General features: G+C 35.0%; 1 protein-coding gene and 1 non-coding gene across 3 annotated transcripts in view; one reads left to right on the plus strand and one right to left on the minus strand.

Annotated features, from left to right (window-relative positions):
• Nucleotides 1–17,955, minus strand: part of LOC126968267 (bifunctional heparan sulfate N-deacetylase/N-sulfotransferase) — a 195,488-nt gene that overhangs the window by 22,123 nt on the left and 155,410 nt on the right. For both annotated transcript variants that reach the window (XM_050813155.1, XM_050813156.1), the window contains exons 8-10: nucleotides 16,026–16,271; nucleotides 10,383–10,545; nucleotides 344–526 (exon numbers count right to left, since the gene is read on the minus strand). In XM_050813155.1, coding sequence (XP_050669112.1) covers nucleotides 344–526; nucleotides 10,383–10,545; nucleotides 16,026–16,271 — 592 coding nt within the window. The remainder of the gene's footprint in view (nucleotides 1–343; nucleotides 527–10,382; nucleotides 10,546–16,025; nucleotides 16,272–17,955) is intronic.
• Nucleotides 1,908–1,981, plus strand: Trnaf-gaa (transfer RNA phenylalanine (anticodon GAA)). The gene has a single exon. It is a non-coding gene; the product is annotated as a tRNA-Phe (tRNA).

Genomic DNA, 17,955 nt, shown 5'->3' on the forward strand with positions numbered 1-17,955 from the left:
CTATTATAGTCTTGTATATAGTCGCGAAATTTACCTTTGTTTTCTAATTTTATTGTAGCTGTTTCTCATTAAAACTCGGAGAAAACTACATTTATTTAAATTGAAACCTAGCTCGATTTATCGCCCCCGAAATCCCCTGTATACTAAATTTTATGAAAATCGTTGGAGCCGTTTCCGAGATTCAGATTATATATACCTATAGACACCGCTCCCGCCCGCTTCGCTGGGCGAATTTTAAATGGAAGGAACGTTGGAATTCGAAAAATAAAAGACCATTTTCAATATATATATTATATAGAAGAAGAATTGCTCGTTTAAAGATATTAATATACTATATACTCACGCCCCACAATGGACTCAGTTCATCCGGCCTCAGTTGGAAGTACTTCTCAGCCAGGGCGAGAGGTGGCGCCGACGCCAGCCGCACGTTGGTCCAACACCGCAGGAACTTAACAACCGACTCGAATGTGTACAGTGCAAGCCTGTCGTTCCCGTAATTCGACATGTGAGTCATGAACACGTTAATCTGTGGAACAAACTTATAGTATTACATCTTTATAATAACGCTCGGTGGAAGAGAGCTCTCAGAGAGATCTAATTAAAGTGAAGGTCATCCCATATAAGTTATCACTTTCAAAAAATGTTGTAGATTTGAAAGAGCGACATCTCAAGTCAATTTCCTAATATGCAAATATTGGGGTTGAGCAGGTTATCAACTGTAAAGTAGATCCTGTAGCCAAAACCTGAGAGTTGAACAAGACATACCAAGATTTATGAACGTGACGTCACCCGAACAGTTGGCTCAGTGGAAGGGCGCTCGTACGGAACGCGAGAGGTCGCGGGTTTGAGTTTCGCAAAGGTCATAAATTTTAATCAACATTATTATCGTAGTCATAATATTATCTAATTTATAAATAAACGGTCACAAGTAATAAGCTTAAGTAATCTTTATAATATTCAGAGTTTAAATAATTATTATTGAGAGCCCGCCCAGCAGCGAGGACAAGTAGGGGGAGCGCATTCGACGGCAGAGATCTTAAAGTTTTATTTTTTCTAAAAGTTAAAAATTGTTTTAATAAAAATCAACCGACTTCAAAAACACTATACCTAAACAATAGATATAATATGCACTAAAAAGTATTAAAATAATTGCGTATTTAAATACAATCTAATTAATTAATCTAACTCTAGTGACGATTATTAATATTTTTGCGACCCGCTCTCGCCTTCTCACGACTCAAGCACATCTCACCTATAACTATGTATGTAGTAACAAACACACCGACTATTTTTGAAGTATATCCTTTCCAATAAAAAAAGAATCATCGAAATCGGTTGGCGCGATATTGAGTTATTCGTAAATTTATCATCATATCGTATGTATATAAAATTTAAGACTTTTATGGTTTTCTTATGGATGCCATTGTCAGATCTGGACCAAATTACAATGGGACTACACGGGAAGCATCAGCTTTCAAATAAAAAAAGACTTATCAAAATCGGTTCACCCAGACTCCATAAAATGATAAGAGTGTGAGTGAGTCCTTTTTTTTTAAAAGAACAACGGATAGTGGATACGTGTGGTTCCAGCAGAGTGGAGGACACACCACGATTTTCTTTTGATATCGTGGTAGGTAGCTAAAATAATTAAACAATATCTTAACTTATATTTTTAATATGCGAGTGATTGTAACTATTTTACACATCAGCTTTATTGATTTTTTCAGACATCACAACAACAACAAAACATATAAGATTTTATTAAGAATAAAATTAACATATAAGATTTTATTAAGAATAAAATCTTGTATGCTTTGTTCAACTCTTAGGTTGTGGCTTCATCTACAGAATCTAATTTACAGTACAAGAGTTGAACAAAGCATACAAGCATAAACGATACGTCACTCGAACGGTTGGCTCAGTTGGAAAGAGCATTCGCACGAAACGCGAGAGGTCGCGGGTTCGAGTCCCGCATCGTTCGTAAGATTTTGTTTTCAATTTTATTTGTGTAATTAATCGACGAAGTGAGGGTTTCACTTTAAAAACATTACAAATTATCTCTTAATAAATAATATAAGTATTATATAGGCAGACGAGCTTCAGGGTGAAAAACGGGGAGTGTTCCGAAGAGCTGTTCAACCTGATTCCTGCCGCCGAATTCCACCTTCGCACGACACGCCACAAGTTAGGATATCATCCCCACCATCTGGATGTGTGGCGGTCCTACATAGTGCGGTTTACAAGGAGCTTTCTTCCACGTACTAAAAAGCTGTGGAATGAACTTCCTTGTGCGGTGTTTCCGGGACGATACGACATCTTCTTAGTCGGACACTCTTGTCAGAGTGGTCGTGGTTGCGCTGACGAGGTACATGGTGGAGTGTTCGGTGGGTCAACATCCTTTCTGAGGGTAGATCTCCTGGCGATACGACATGGGCACCTTCAAAAAAGCGCGTACACCTTCCTTAAAGGCCGGCAACGCTCCTGCGATTCCTCTGGTGTTGCAAGAGATTGTGGGCGGCGGTGATCACTTAACAACAGATGACCTGTACGCTCGTTTGTCCTCCTATTCCATAAAAGAAGGGTATATTACATCTGTACTATATAATATGCCGTAGCGACTAGCACCTCTGGCTAATGTAACATGAAATGGATAATTGGTAAGTTAAACTTTAGTTAAACATTTATTAGTTGGTGAGTTGAGGGTAAACAAGAATATGAAGGGTACAAAAGGTGTACTTGGATTGTGTGCTACATCCAAACATTTTAGCTCTTGTAATTCCTCTGGTGTTGCAAGAGGGGGGGAGTGTGGGCGGCGGTGATCACTTAGCATCAGGTGACCCGTACGCTCGTTTGTCCTGCTATTCCATAAAAAAAAAAGTTTAACAAATTTTGAGTAACAGTGTTCATCAAATCAAATCAAAATAACTTTAATCATGTAGGTCACGGAAATGACACTTATGAATGTCAAAAAAATATTATTTCTCATTGAATCTACCGCTACTTCGTTGCCACTCTTTTAAATCAATATTTACATTTTCATCGTTTTACAAAATGACTTCAATTACAAAATAAATGTAATGCGATGCAATAAACACACTCAAACGTCAAATAGTCAATGCCTTACACGAGTAAGTCAAAAAAGTAAATGTTAATTAATACAAAACAAAAGTTATTGAGTACAGTAGCTGCATCATCACACACACCATAAATAAATAAAGGTATCATCTTATTTGATAGCTTATTACATTCAAAATAGATAATATGTTCATTAACTAGAAACATCAAACAGCTTATCAGACTATTTACTTCCCTATTTTAAATATCATTCTAAACATAAACCCATGTTTACGTTTTGATAAATAATGATATCATTACCACAGTTAACTGGTAAGAAAGAGGTCGACTACATAAAGAGAGCTTGGACATACATATTAGCGAAAAATGTGTTAAACTATGGCATGTAATGTAAAGGGGTATATATACCCAAAAGGCCGGCAACGCTTCTGTGATTCTTGTGTTGTTGATAGAAGAGTATTTGGCTAAAAAGACCATGCACGGCAACCGTCACTTTTGTCATGAAACGCATTAAACATATTAGTAACAAGTAAGTTGGTATATATATAAAAAAAATATTTTAAACCTATAAATAGGAAGGTAAGGTATAATATTTCACGTTCCAGTATACATATTTTTAAATAATTAGGACTGTTTATTTTGGTCGGCATTTTCTAAAATATCTGAACTGAATTGTCTACAGCAGAGAGTTAATGTAGACAGTTATATGAAAAATGTTATAAATGCAGGCAATTTGAAAAGACTTTTGGGTTGGTTTGAAGTTTTGGTGTATTTTAAAGGCAATAATACGCACCATTTGCATAGAATTGGTGTTCACCAAGAATCAATACTGCAAACTGTACGTAAATACTCATTCCGTTGTTTTAACATAGTTGTTAAATATAAATATATAAAAATATATAAATATATAAAATAAAATAAATGCCCTAATTTTATATTCAACTAGCTGACCCGACAGACAGTTGTTCTGTAGATAATTCAAAAAAATACCGTTTTATAGGAATTTGCCAATAATATTTCACAACATCAAGAATTAATGCTCCCTGTTGTTATTATGAAATTGTTTCACAATAGAACTGTCAAACCGTGCGTCACTAAATTCTCTGATAGGAAATATACATATCCATACAGAACAAATATTGAAAATAAAAATAATTATGGGTCCCAAATCGAAATAAAAATTATCCTATCTCTCAAGTTGGACTAAACTGCACTCTATGAAATAATCTCCATTGATATCCGTCCATTAGTTTAGGAGTCAATCGCGGACTAACAACGTGTCACGTAATTTATATATAATAAGATAGTTACATATAACATATATATAGTGTTATAAACGGTTAATTATTAATATAATTAGAATATTTATTTAAACTCATCATGGTTTTGAAAAGTATAATTCATCAAAATTCAACGAGGTTTTGCACATATCACAAGCAGGACGTCTCAAATATCGATAAACTAAATCTGGAATCATTGTATAAAGTCAATGCGGCAGTTTGTCACCAAAATTTATAAAATGCAGATCCCACTCTGGACCAAACGAATCATTGAATATAATTGAATGCGAAGGTCACAATAAGTCGTATAATTTACTTAAATCTGATAAACGGCATATCCCACGCTATATTTAACCTCAGTACACTTCCTTATTATCTTTACAGGAGCTCGTGCGAAATGAGATAACGTCACAATTTATGTTTTGCTGTTATCTTTACGATTCTATTCCGAATATTAATGTTTTTTTTTGATTTTCCTTATCATTTTCATTGGAATTATTTCTTGGTTAAAGTCGTTCAGTTATATTGTTGCTATGCATGATTTGGTGGCTCTGAGCAGCACTAATTTACTAAGTGATACTTTTTACATCTGCAAATGTTTTATTTGGTAAGCCTATTATTAGGATTACCCTCAATTAGGTAGAAGCCAATTTGTAAGTTTTATTCCACTTAAATAAATATAATATACTTGCTGACCCGACAGACGTTGTTCTGTACATAATAAATAAAATACTGTTTTTTATGAATTTAATAATAATATTTCAAAACATCAAGAATTATTTCGTAAAAAATGCTCCATGCTGTTATAATGAAAATGTTTAACAGCGGAACTGTCAAACCATCCGTCACTAACTTCTCACATAGAAAATACGTCCATACAAAACAAAAATTGAAAATAAAAATAGTCATGGGTCCCAAATCGAAATAAAAACTATCCTATCTCTCAAGTTGGACTAAACTGCACTGCATGAAGTAATCCCCATTAAAATCCGTTCATTAGTTTAGAAGTCCATCGAAGACAAACAACGTGTCACGTAATTTATATATATTAAGATATATAAATAACTCCATATATCATTTAATTAAAACACTTTTTAAAGGATTAAAACATTAGTTTTTTCGAAAAGTTAAAATTTTATTATTATTTTAGTGAACCCGTTCAGAACCTTTTCAGAGCACGTTTTCAGGGGGACTGAGGTTGACAGGAGTCGAGATAGTATTTGTCACAGTTGTCATTATGAAGTTTAGCGTCATTTATTGCTTCGGAGTTGGTATTTGCTTTAGACAGATGGTTTTAGGCAAAATTTACTGACAGTGTCCTCTTCTATTTTGGTATGTGTAGTTTTGGGTTTTAATTAACAGATTATGGAATCGCAGTTGTAAGATAATTTTAGCACGTATTCTCTATGGAAATTTGTATGTTTTTTAATTTCAATGGCTTCACGTACCAGTCTTGGAAGAAATCTATTTTCTTTTGCCAAAACTTTTGTTGGTCGTTAAAATATAATTTTTAAATAAACACATATTTATCAGTATAAGTTTTACACATATTTTATAGTAATATCAATTTGATTTTTAAAGATAGAGATACCCGTATTGTTAGAGAATAAAGATTGATTAACGATATTTATTACACAGAATGTAGATATAGTAACACCAGTTTTGGAAAGCTATATAGGCCCATTGTAAATTCAACTCAGCGGGCGTTATTAATGAGCTTTTGGAATACCTAGGCAACCTTTATGGAGCGGCCGAGGCGATGTTGGCACGGGAACCACTCGTAAACCTGCCGTCGCAGTGCCATTCAATATTTTAATAGACGTTACACAATGAAATATCTAATTTTTAATATCGCTTTATTTACTATTATGCACCTATTTGAAACAGGTCTTTATGAATATGGACTTAAATATTATTAACTGTCAAGTTTCTGATAATATTGACAGCTCACGCCTATGACGTTTATTTTTTAGTTACAACTGTCATACAGTTAATGTAGTACGTTATTGTTGGGTACCACCCACTTGTGTCAAGCAAAACGAACAACCACAAACTATAAAAAATTAGTTTTGAAATTAATCGAATATTTAAAAGTCATTTAAATATACAGTATGGAAACAGTTTATATGAAATAAATGTAGGTACATACTTGTTAGCATATTAGCTGACGACATACCAAAAATTAACGAAATCCGTGCAGTGGTTTTGTCAAAAAGTAGGCTTTTCATTTTGAACTAATTTAAACGTCCTGTAAGATTTGGGTGACTGGGTCAATGATTCAATGAACTTGAATATTTCAATATCATAAGGCGTTGCCGCTTTGCCTAGCTGCCTTTGAATTGCGCCGCCCGCGGCAGTCAAAGAGACACGTGCCGGCGGTGTCTCTTTGACTGCGGCGCTAATCAAAGGCAAGGTCGTCGTCCGGCGTAGGGAAGGACATCTTCTATCGATAATTAGCTTTCTGTAAAGGGAGTTGTAATCGATAAATAATAAGCTGTTTAAGTCTATTTTGAAATTGTTCTGTAATGTTTATTGTAAAAAATACTACACCTACCTAGGTATTTAAAACTAAGCAGCTTCAGAATTTTTATTTTAATAAATTATGAAGTAGTTTAGAGATAATGATCGTGAATAAGGATTAACTAAACAATAACAATTTATTACTTGTTTGTAATTTGAAAGCAACCTATCAAAAATTGTACCATTTTTTTATTTGTTTATTTTATGAATTTAAGGGAGACGAGCAGGACGCACAGGTGATGGTAATGGATACGCCCTGCCCATTATATTATATTGAGTCCAATATTGTGGTAACACTATAGGATTCTGTCTACGTATAATTTAAGTTTTAAAATATTTTTTTTAATTCTTAATGCATAGGTAAATAAATTTAATTAAGTTACTTATCCTTTTTGAACAAAAAAACAAACACTACTACTAGTCATCCTTCTGTCAGTCATCCTTTATGTAATCAGTACGAGTACTGACGCCATGAAGTTAGTGCCAAAGAGGATATAAATACTACGTAATAACAGACGGTACTGCCTAAGTAAAAATTGAAATTTAGTTTAGTATGAAACGTGCAGTCATTTGACATACATTCGAAATAGTAATAACAAAATTATGGCGACGAAGAATAATTTCGGCTGAGATTGAAAGCGAACAGCTGCTTAAAACGTAGTGGATTTCGGGTATCTCCATGTTATACAAGATTATAGCCATCATCTGTCAATCTAACAATGCATGCACGTTTCATACAATCGCTTTTTTCTTAGAGAGTTTCGCTAGGCTGGTAAGTGCCTTGTATTAGCTTTCAGTAATTTTTCTGTTATCTACTGCTTTTATTGAGATGCCAAATAAGAAATTAAAAAGAGCTTCGAATATTAACGCGATTAACACTTTGATGCCGCCGCAAATATGCAAACATGGAGGTACGAGCTGAAAATCAGGAGGTACCATCAAAAATCGGCTGACGCTCATTACCATAAAGTCAGGTCTACATTATAATATGATTTCTATATTATGATAGATGCTAACACTTATTTGTATTCAAAATATTATATCAGTACCTCGTACGTCAATCGATGTTTGTACATAAAAGATGTTTGATTTTTATAAAGTATTCAACAAAGATAGATAAAGAGTAGCTATTTATACCTGCACATATTGTTTTCTAGTATTTTTGCTAGTATTGGAACCGATTTCGATAAACACTAAACAGATCGTTTGGTTAGATCAGTTGTAACGAGTTTAGTTTCAGTTTAAGACATGCTCCAATTTGCGTGTTATCTTGACTGATTAGGTTTTGTAGCCATATAACAGCTTTTGTAGTTCAGATTTTAAATTCTTCAGATTATCTATGATTTTGGATATTCATCAACAGTGCTTAAATGGAATTAAAAAAAATATTGATTGTGAAATTTAGGAGGAATAGGACTGGCTAGATTATGCTGTTATGAAGAAATTATTAAAGTACAAACGATGTGTTAGTTTTAGTTGGACTCATTGTTAGATTTAGGATTTAGAGGAGCGAAACTCTTAACCATCTTCCAATATTCAATGCTCATATTAAGTATATTCAAAAGATACTTGCTGGGCTTCCTGAACCTTTTCTTTTCATGACTTGAAGTGATACAATTTTAAATGTCTCGTGAACAGATTTTAAAATTCCTAAAATTCTAAATTTAACAAAATATTTGTAAGTATTTAAATACTTTTGAAGCCTTCAAAGACGAAATTCAGTATATAAATTTAGAGAGGATGTACATGGTGATTATATAAACGAGGCCAAAACGCGGTTTTCAGATAAGCACAACTAATGTACGTCCGGCTTAAGTGTGCGCAACCACACCTTATTCACAGCTGCATGTTGCTGTGAATTAACTGCTATTTATTCCAAGTGTTTCTGTGTTATACGTTAAACACGCTAGACATCTGCAGACACCTAAAATGTATACGCTACTGCAAATATTAAATTTTTACTAGTGTGTGAGCACTATTTAATTTTCAGTTCGAAGAGCGCTGTAGCCAGTGAAATTAATGGACTGGTATCACTTCTAATATCCCAAAGTGACAGAGTTTCTTGAATTTATGTATGTTTGTTATGGCTAAAGAGCACAGACGAACGTACTGGTCACCTGGCGGTTAAGTGATCACCGCCGCCCACATTACCTACAACACCAGACGAATCACAGGAGCGTTGCCGGCCTTCGAGGAAAGTGTACGCCCTTTTTTTAGGTACCCATGACGTATCGTCCCGGAAACATCGCACAAGGAAGCTCATTCCACAGCTTTGTAGTATGAGGAAGAAAGCTCCTTGAAAACCGCACTGTGGAAGACCGCCACACATTCAGATGGTGGGGATGATATCCTAATTTGTGGCGTGTCGTGCGAAGATGGAATTCGGTGGCAGGTATTATTACCTAGCAGTAGTCTTAATATTAATAACGTATGTTAACTAATAATAACACACGGTTATTTAAAACAAAGTACTTAACTAAAAAGCAAATAAAAATTTATTTTCTACAAATTAAATTTGTAAACTAATAATTGTTTAGATTTGAAAGAGTCGCTCTCTCTAAAGTCAATTTCCTAATATGAAATTATTAAGGTAGAGCAGATTATCAACTGTAAAGTAGATCCTGTAGATGAAGCCGGAACCTGATAGTTGAACAAGACATCATATAGAAAATAAATGCCTTTTATGCCTCTTTATGCGTCACTCAAACGGTTGACTCAGTTGGTAAGAGCGCTCGCACGCCACCCAAGAGGCGCGGGATCGAGTCTCGCATCTTTCATAAATTTTGATCACAAATTAAATTTGTATAATTAATCCCAGGACTAAGTAATATCACATTAAAAATAACAAAAATTGTTTAAAAATAGCATTCTTACAACATTTTGAAGTTAGTACAAAATTAGACATAGAAGATATTATGATATGGTATTAAGTACATACATGTTATTAAACGCAAAATATACCAGTTGATCTATAATAGTAATTTAATTTTTGTTCTTCCTATAGCACCATATAAAATATGCAGAATATATTTTGTTTTCTTTTCAAATAATGTTTTAAAATTATGATCATTAGGTAATGAGTTGTGGGACTCGCCACTCCTCCAATAAGCTCAACCAAAGAGTTAGACTAAAAGTTTTTTTTATATAAGTTCTGATGGCTGGCTTCATTGCCAGAGCAGTCAGCTCAGCTATCGTTACGATATAATTCAAGAAGCCTTGAATTGATGTATTTTTCATCGGTTCCAATGACATACTTTATGTTGTGCGTGGAAAAAAACGTGACATATATACATACCAACACCTAATAAATATGGGGATTTGCCTCAATTAGACAGTAGAACAATTTATAGGGTACGGTATTTTTATCAAGAAAATTTGCACGCACATTTTCAATTATACTGGAAATGATACAATATTATACTCGTTTTTGCTGGAATACGTTACAAATTCCACGCAGACGCAATCGCAGGCGGAATTAATTAAGTATAATAAACCATAATTGCTTACGGGATTGTTGATGACCGTTTGGAATAATTCTCCGCCCTGGATCGACTTGTCCAGGCGCTGCCGACCGCCCGGGTACCTCTCCAGCAGTAGCGTATGAGTAAACAGCCCACAGGTCTGTCGGGGCAAAACCATCACACCACGATGTTTGAATCCACGACGCAATCTGTTCAAGATGAAAAAATATTTAGAGTTTGAAAATTGTTGGTACCCATGTAATTAAAAGCATATAAGACAGTGCTCTGTGAACGGCTGGATCACTTGGCGTTGCGTAGAGAAGTCGCTTCATTGTGTGTCTTCTACCGCATTTATCACGGGGAGTGTTCCGAAGAGCTGTTTAACCTGATTCCTGCCGCCGAATTCCACCTTCGCACGACACGCCACAAGTTAGGATATCATCCTCACCATCTGGATGTGTGGCGGTTTTCAAGGAGCTTTCTTCCACGTACCACAAAGCTGTGGAATAAACTTCCTTGTGCGTTGTTTCCGGGACGATACGACATGGGTACCTTCAAACCCGTACACCTTAAAGGCCGGCAACGCTCCTGTGATTCCTGTGGTGTGCAAGAGATTGTGGGTGGCGGTGATCACTTAACAACAGGTACGCTCGTTTGTCCTCCTGTTCCATAAAAAAAAGACATTGCATCGCTAATCTCAATATGAAGTGCGATGAGACCATGGTCGTATCGCAGTCGCCATAGCTCGTTTTGTAATGCGTTGAGACTCCGCTTAATAACAGAGGTCATTTGCGCTAAACGTTACATATTCCCACAAAAAATAAAAAATGAAACAAGCAGAAATAGCATTTATACCACAATATTTAGTAAGGTATTGTAATAATTATAACATTTGGCGTGAAATGACCTGCAACCGAACATTAAAACCGCAATTGGCATACTTTCAAAGCACACTGTAACCACAAATATTATGGGTATTGAATATTACAAAAGATATATATTCCGAACATTAAAACAAAATAGAGGGAATATAACCGAGTTATAAATATTGAAGATCCACATACTATAATGTGTAGTGAAGAAAGTATTTAGTTTGTTTATATAAATTTATATTATATTTATCTATTTATATGATTAGTATCGAACTGTACATTGAACAATATAACCAAAAGCTTTTTTGTGAAATTTTTAAGCATGTCGTTATGGATCTGGATAACGCTAGTAAGAACTAATACTTCTGAAATATTTCACTGTTTTTTTTATTGAAAAGACATTGATTTTAACCGCGTCAAAACATATTTAAACTTATATGAAAATACAACAAATGTCTATTAAAAATTTTATTTTTATTTTACGTCACATAAATAGTTTAAAAGATTAAAAAAAACAATACCCTCAAAATAATGATGGTCAGTGCACGTATAAAAATCCTTTCAAATATAAAAAAAAACACAGATGCGATTTAACATCAAATTTCACTTCCTTACAACCGTTAAAGGTGCTTTATCAGCACCCTTGAACCTTACCACTGACTACTACTATTATAGGGTAGGGTTACCCTATACAATTCTTCTTCTCATCGTTTACTCTTGTCAGAGTGGTCGTGGTTGCCAAGATGACGTAACATTAGTCGCCGTTGGTCTCCACAGTTATGGGTCGCACTGCCTCCCTCGCGATGTTCCTCCACTTTTGACGGTTTGCAGCATTGCGGGAGCACTCCACAATAGGTGTCTGGATCATTGTTTTGATAAGGTCCGTCCATCGTGTGGGTGAGCGTCCTCTCGCTCTATTCCCCTCCAACTTGCCCTGCACTATCAACCGCTCAATCGATCCTTCATTTCTGGAGATGTGACCAAAGAACTTCATAATTTGTAGTTGCACAGTCGACGATAGCCTTTCTTTTATCTTCAGTTCTTTTAAGATGGAATTGTTGGTTCGGAAAGCCGTCCAAGGGATCTTCAGGAGTCGTCTCCAACACCACATCTCTAAGGCATCAATTTTGCGCCGGTCTTGAAGTCTAGGGGACCAGGTTCCAGGACCCTATTATTACAATACCCTATTCAAAAAAATGTTCACATAACAGACGAATTGAGAACCTTTTTCATTATTGATGTGGATTAAGACAATAATTATTAATATAACAGTTATATCTTTCACGAGGACCGTAACAACAGCGCCGATAACCTCAATTCGAGAATGCCACAGTAATATGACAGCCGGAAATAGCTATCTTAATTGAGCAGATTCAATTGAAACCGACAATACCGTCGATAATATTGGCATGGATATCGAACAGCGAGGCATTACCGCAACGCGGCGGTTGTGGTCGAGAGGAGTTTGGCAGACACAACACCAGATACCGCTCAACATTCGGTCGGACACTGCGAGTTATCGATAAATTTCATGCATATCTCCCTCATTTAAAAACAGGTAGATTTAGTAATGGACCCGAATAGGAACCTACTTTCACCTATCCGTTTAATAAGATATACATCATATTATTTAATATATCAGTAAGTTTGTCTGTGCAAATGAAGTTGCTATTAGAAACAGAATAGCAGTTTCGGTTTTCATAATGTATATTGTAACAAAATTATATTTTAAAGTTAAAGTGTATTTTAGAAATTAGTCCTTTTGTCAGTGCGTTTGTGGCCGATATTTTCAGAATTGGCATAGCCATTTATTTATATATATTCGCCAAATATTTTAGTTTTCACTGATGTATATGGTAATAAAAGTATAGGTACACTTTTTACTATTTGTTTTATTTCAGTCCTATTAAAATATATTTTAGAAATTTGTCTCACTGTCTGATTTTGTTCCAGCTATTTTAAAGTGGCTTAGCTAATTCGGTTTTAAGTGATTGATGTATATGGTAATAAAAGCATGGGTTAACATTTGATATTTGTTTGATTTCAATCTAATAGAAACATTTACGTAATCATATTATAATTACAGTTATAAGGTTTGTTTTGTTTAAATAAAAACATATTTTAGAATATTGCTTGTTTGTTTGTGCGTTTTTTCTCGGTTTTTTCAGAAGCGGCTTAACTGTTTCGGTTTTCACTGATGTATTTGGTAATTACATTTTCAGTTAAGGTTTCATGTTTACTATATTTCAATCGATTAAAAAATCTTTTTAATACAATGCCGACTTCAAACAAATAAATTCTCTGCAACTTCAAAAACTACCTGATACCAATATATTTCTAGTGGAAAGTGATGTAATGGAGATGGTTCTATTTCATAGTACAGCGACTTTTGAATTTTTTTTATATATTTGATTGAAGGCGATTCAAATACGAATTATTTTTGAACAAATACTTTTGACAAGATCTTTCGACTAACTTTCAAAAATAAATTTTTTAGTTTTAATTTTCGAGATACTCAAACTTTTTATTAATTAAAAGAGACTTCACATCACATCTAGAAACTAGCACTCGAAATATTACAATTAATATATTATTATTACATATATTAATATATTCGAATACATTTATAAGTTCGGAATTAATATTATAATTCCCTATCCTTTTCTGAGCCCCTGGACGTATATACAAAACTTCATAGTTTTGTTCCATCAATCCATACATTTCCATAATATAGGAGTAATAATATTAAAGGTACACTGTTAATATCAAGAAAATATAATTATATACGCATTATTTTAATATGGCCGCATAGTGGATAGTAAAAATAAAAACAATTCTATAAATAAAAACAATAATAATTTGTTACAGTAAAAAACAATAACTGCAGTAACCGGAGAAATTACTAAACATACATAAGAAAAAGCGTCTATATACATAAAATTTACTACGAGGTGGTTGGTGGTACTAAGGCAACATAATCGGCGTAACATCAAACACTATAATTACCGCACTAGTGTTGAAACAAAGTAAAAAACACGCGTGCTTTAAACTGACGCAATTTTATATCCTTATAAGGTAAAATTTCAAATCTCTTCTATGAAAATAAGCGCTGTAGACAGTTAGTTAAATATTTCACGAGTATATGTACCGCTGTAATTTTCTAGATTTCCCCAAGCTGACGCTCACAGGAAACAGAAAGTAGATATATTTTCGGAATGCATCTTCGCAAACACATGATATTTAAATTATCCAACTTCAATGGCAAGCGCGGAAAGTATTCATATGCTTGAGAAACGTTTTAGCAACGTCAAAGCAGCGAGATGTTTAGCGATTCCGAAATGTTGGAAGTCAAAAAGCTTTTTCTTGTCCACCTCTAAAGTGGACAAACAAAGAGACGGCGTTATTACGGGCGAGTTACGGACTCTGGGATGCTGTTGTCAGCTGTTGCTACTTTTAACTTTACTTTGATAGCATCATAACTTTATTAAAATACAGCCTTATTTAATTTCTTCTTCAATATCAATATCATTTACACGTGAAATATTCTTAACTGTAAGTACGAAATAGTTTGATTCAAAGTCTTTGAATGTTCGCTACTAATCATAGCGAAAGTTTGAAGCTGTTTAATTTGTGTGTATTAATTAACATCTGTATAAGATTAAGTATTTCAATGTTTTGGTGTGGATAAGAAAAACAGGCTCGCTACTCTTTGATTTTTAGTCTAAGGGTAACATGATTGGGAGCGTATCGCAGTACGTTACGCCTTAGGTCATTTTTTCATGCGCTACGACTCGAGTAAAATTGAAGCGAACCATGAAAAGGCGGAGATTTAAAAAACAAAAAATGAATCGCTGAGAGATTAAGGCCAAGAGCCTTTACGAGTGTTTTATCGGAGGGGGATTAATTTAAAGGGAAAAACAAAGACTAACAAAAATCAATATTAACTAAATTACTGAATAAATAAATAGTTTTAAATGAAAATATAGTCACACTACTTTTTGCACACTTTGCACTTGGTGTTTGGTGCCATTTCGATTTTGTAAGTTTATTCGCTCGATTATTCTCGCAATATTCTACGATACATAATAAATATTTATGTGAAGTTGCACACACTTGCGAAAAAACTCCGCACCAAATCTGTGTTTTGCCACAGAAGCCAACACCCCGCCGCACGATTTAAATTCGCGCGAATTTTTATTGTTATCCATTTTTATTGTTGGGTAGGAACTAACAAATATTGCGAGGAACTTTATGGGCCGTGCGTGTAAGCTAAGATTGAGTACGGGAATACTAAACGTCACAGTGCTTCTAGTAGGTTCTAGCACTTTCTGTTCTTCGAATTCGTTTGGATTCTGATTCGTTATTATAGCGCTTTTATTATAGATAGTGACGAGACAAGTAGGCGTTCATCTATGGCCTTAAAAATAAACTTGCTTAAAAGTTATACCTGAGAATAAATCAAGAATATGCAAAATATTGATTATATATCGCTGACAACACTTTTTTTAAATGATAATAAAGGCCATGACGAGCAGGACGTTCAGCTGATGATAATTGATGAGCCCTGCCCATTACAATAGAGTTCGCTCAGGTTTCTTGAAAAATAAAAAAATTCTGAGCGGCACTACAATTGCGCTCATCACCTTGAGACATAAGATGTCTAGTCTCATTTGCCCAATAATTTCACTAGCTACGGCGCCCTTCAGAACGAAACACAGTAATGCTTACACATTTCTGCTTCACGACAGAAATAGGCGCCGCTGTGGCAGCCATCTAGATGACATCTTTGCAAAAGAGCACCCTATTGGTAAACTAACCTGGCAGGTCTAAGATGTGGATACTCTTCAGTGCTCGTGACCCGTACGTCCCACACTTTCTTCCAGGCCTCGTAGAGCGGCTCGTGGACCGGGTACACCCCCGAGTGGTGAGGCGACACGGAGTAGCATGAGTTGGTGGGAATGCCGTGCTCCATCGCGAAGTGTTTGTTCACCATCATCTCCGCCTCTAGCTGCGATACGTTGCTGTACAGGTGTGGTTGTTGATGGTTCCACATGTGACAAAACCTATCGTGGGATATATTGATTAGCATTAATAATCTATACTTCTTATGGGGTCTACCCACTATACCGTTTCACACCATGACCGTGCTATGCACGCAATAGGCACGGAACAGTGTTACTTTTCATGAAGAGTACTATGTCCTACTAGAACATACAAAGGCCGATGATTTGTGCATAAAATGACGGTTTAGGTCGGCGGCTAAAAAAGTGAACATATTCACATTGGGATAAAAAGTATATTTTTTCGCCGTGGTATGACACACTGTAATAGGCAGACTCCTTTAAATAGTTTTTTTTAACTGGTGTAAGAGTCTAGAAAGCTGAAATTTGGAAGATTGGTTTATTACATGACTTAAGTAACCGTTAAAAAGATATTTTGGAAACACCACCTCTAAAAAAAGAGGAAGTAAACATATTTAAAAAGTTCCAAAACTTTTGAAAATAGGAATATTGAACTTATTTGATATCAACATTAAATACGAAAGAAGTTTGTATATAAATACTTAGGACTATTATCAGGAGCATGTACTTTAAGCTCGGAGTCAAACACCAATATTGTGTAGTTTTGAGTAGCTCATTTGTTGTATAATAATAGTAAAATATAATATATGTTATATTATGTGGGTCAGAAGAATATGTAACCATGACAATTATATTATAAAAAAGTAGAAGCTGTAGTCGATGCAAGGACAACCGAGCAATGATCGATGTAACAAGTCCAAATTGCTCACCACGCGTTACACTCAGTTAACGTCACAAAACAAATGTTGTGCTTTATCAATACAGACCTCAAAGAGAATCTTACATTGTTACACTGCATAAGGATATCTCATATATTAAAGAGACATGTAGCATAAAAAAGATTTAAAATACATTTCACAGGACCACCTTACATTTCATCAATAGTGATATCTTTAACAACATAACGTTTCTAGTAAAATTGTACCAAATTTCAGCTTGATCAGATGACGGGGGAGTGAGATAAGATTAGATTACTACATAGGATTGTCAGTTGACAGGCAGCAGTGAAATATAATGCCAATGAAAAAAAGAGTTTGGTGTAACTTAATTTGACCGTAGTTTACTTCACTAAGTATCTGTAAATAGGTACTATGTATGTTGAATCAGCTGCCAGCCACGACACGACTTAGCAACAACACCAGGAAACCACTGTGGCGCAACCAGTCGCCGCTACCAACAAAATGTATACAGCTCTATAGGGAGTTACTCACCTGGTTTCTGTTTGGTTGCGCAACCAATTCGGTGGCGCGATCAGCTCGGAAGCGTCATGACTCTGGTGTCTATATGGTGTCTAGTTTGCTACATAGCTTACCAACAACTGGTGAAATATAGCCTACGCAAGGCTACGAGCCTACTTTCACTTCAAAAAACGTTTTTGTATTGCTCCTTTTATTATTGAAGATGTTCATTAGCAGAGGTGTTCATTTACCATCGAGCCCATTTGCCCGTTTGCCCCTTCTAATATTAGGTCCTTACATATGAAATTGGCGTATTTCGTACCGGCCACTTTAATCACGATGTTCTCCTCTTTGGTAAGGGATTCCAAATTCAAATTTGTACAGCTATTTACTCATGTATTTGTGCTTCGATGACCGTCATTCCAATGAATGAACGCAAACAGAAAAAAAACAGAACAAACCAATGTTTTTTTCTTCTGTTTTTTTCT

Source organism: Leptidea sinapis, chromosome 15 (genome assembly GCF_905404315.1).
Source record: "Leptidea sinapis chromosome 15, ilLepSina1.1, whole genome shotgun sequence".
NCBI classification, from domain to species: Eukaryota; Metazoa; Arthropoda; class Insecta; order Lepidoptera; family Pieridae; genus Leptidea; species Leptidea sinapis.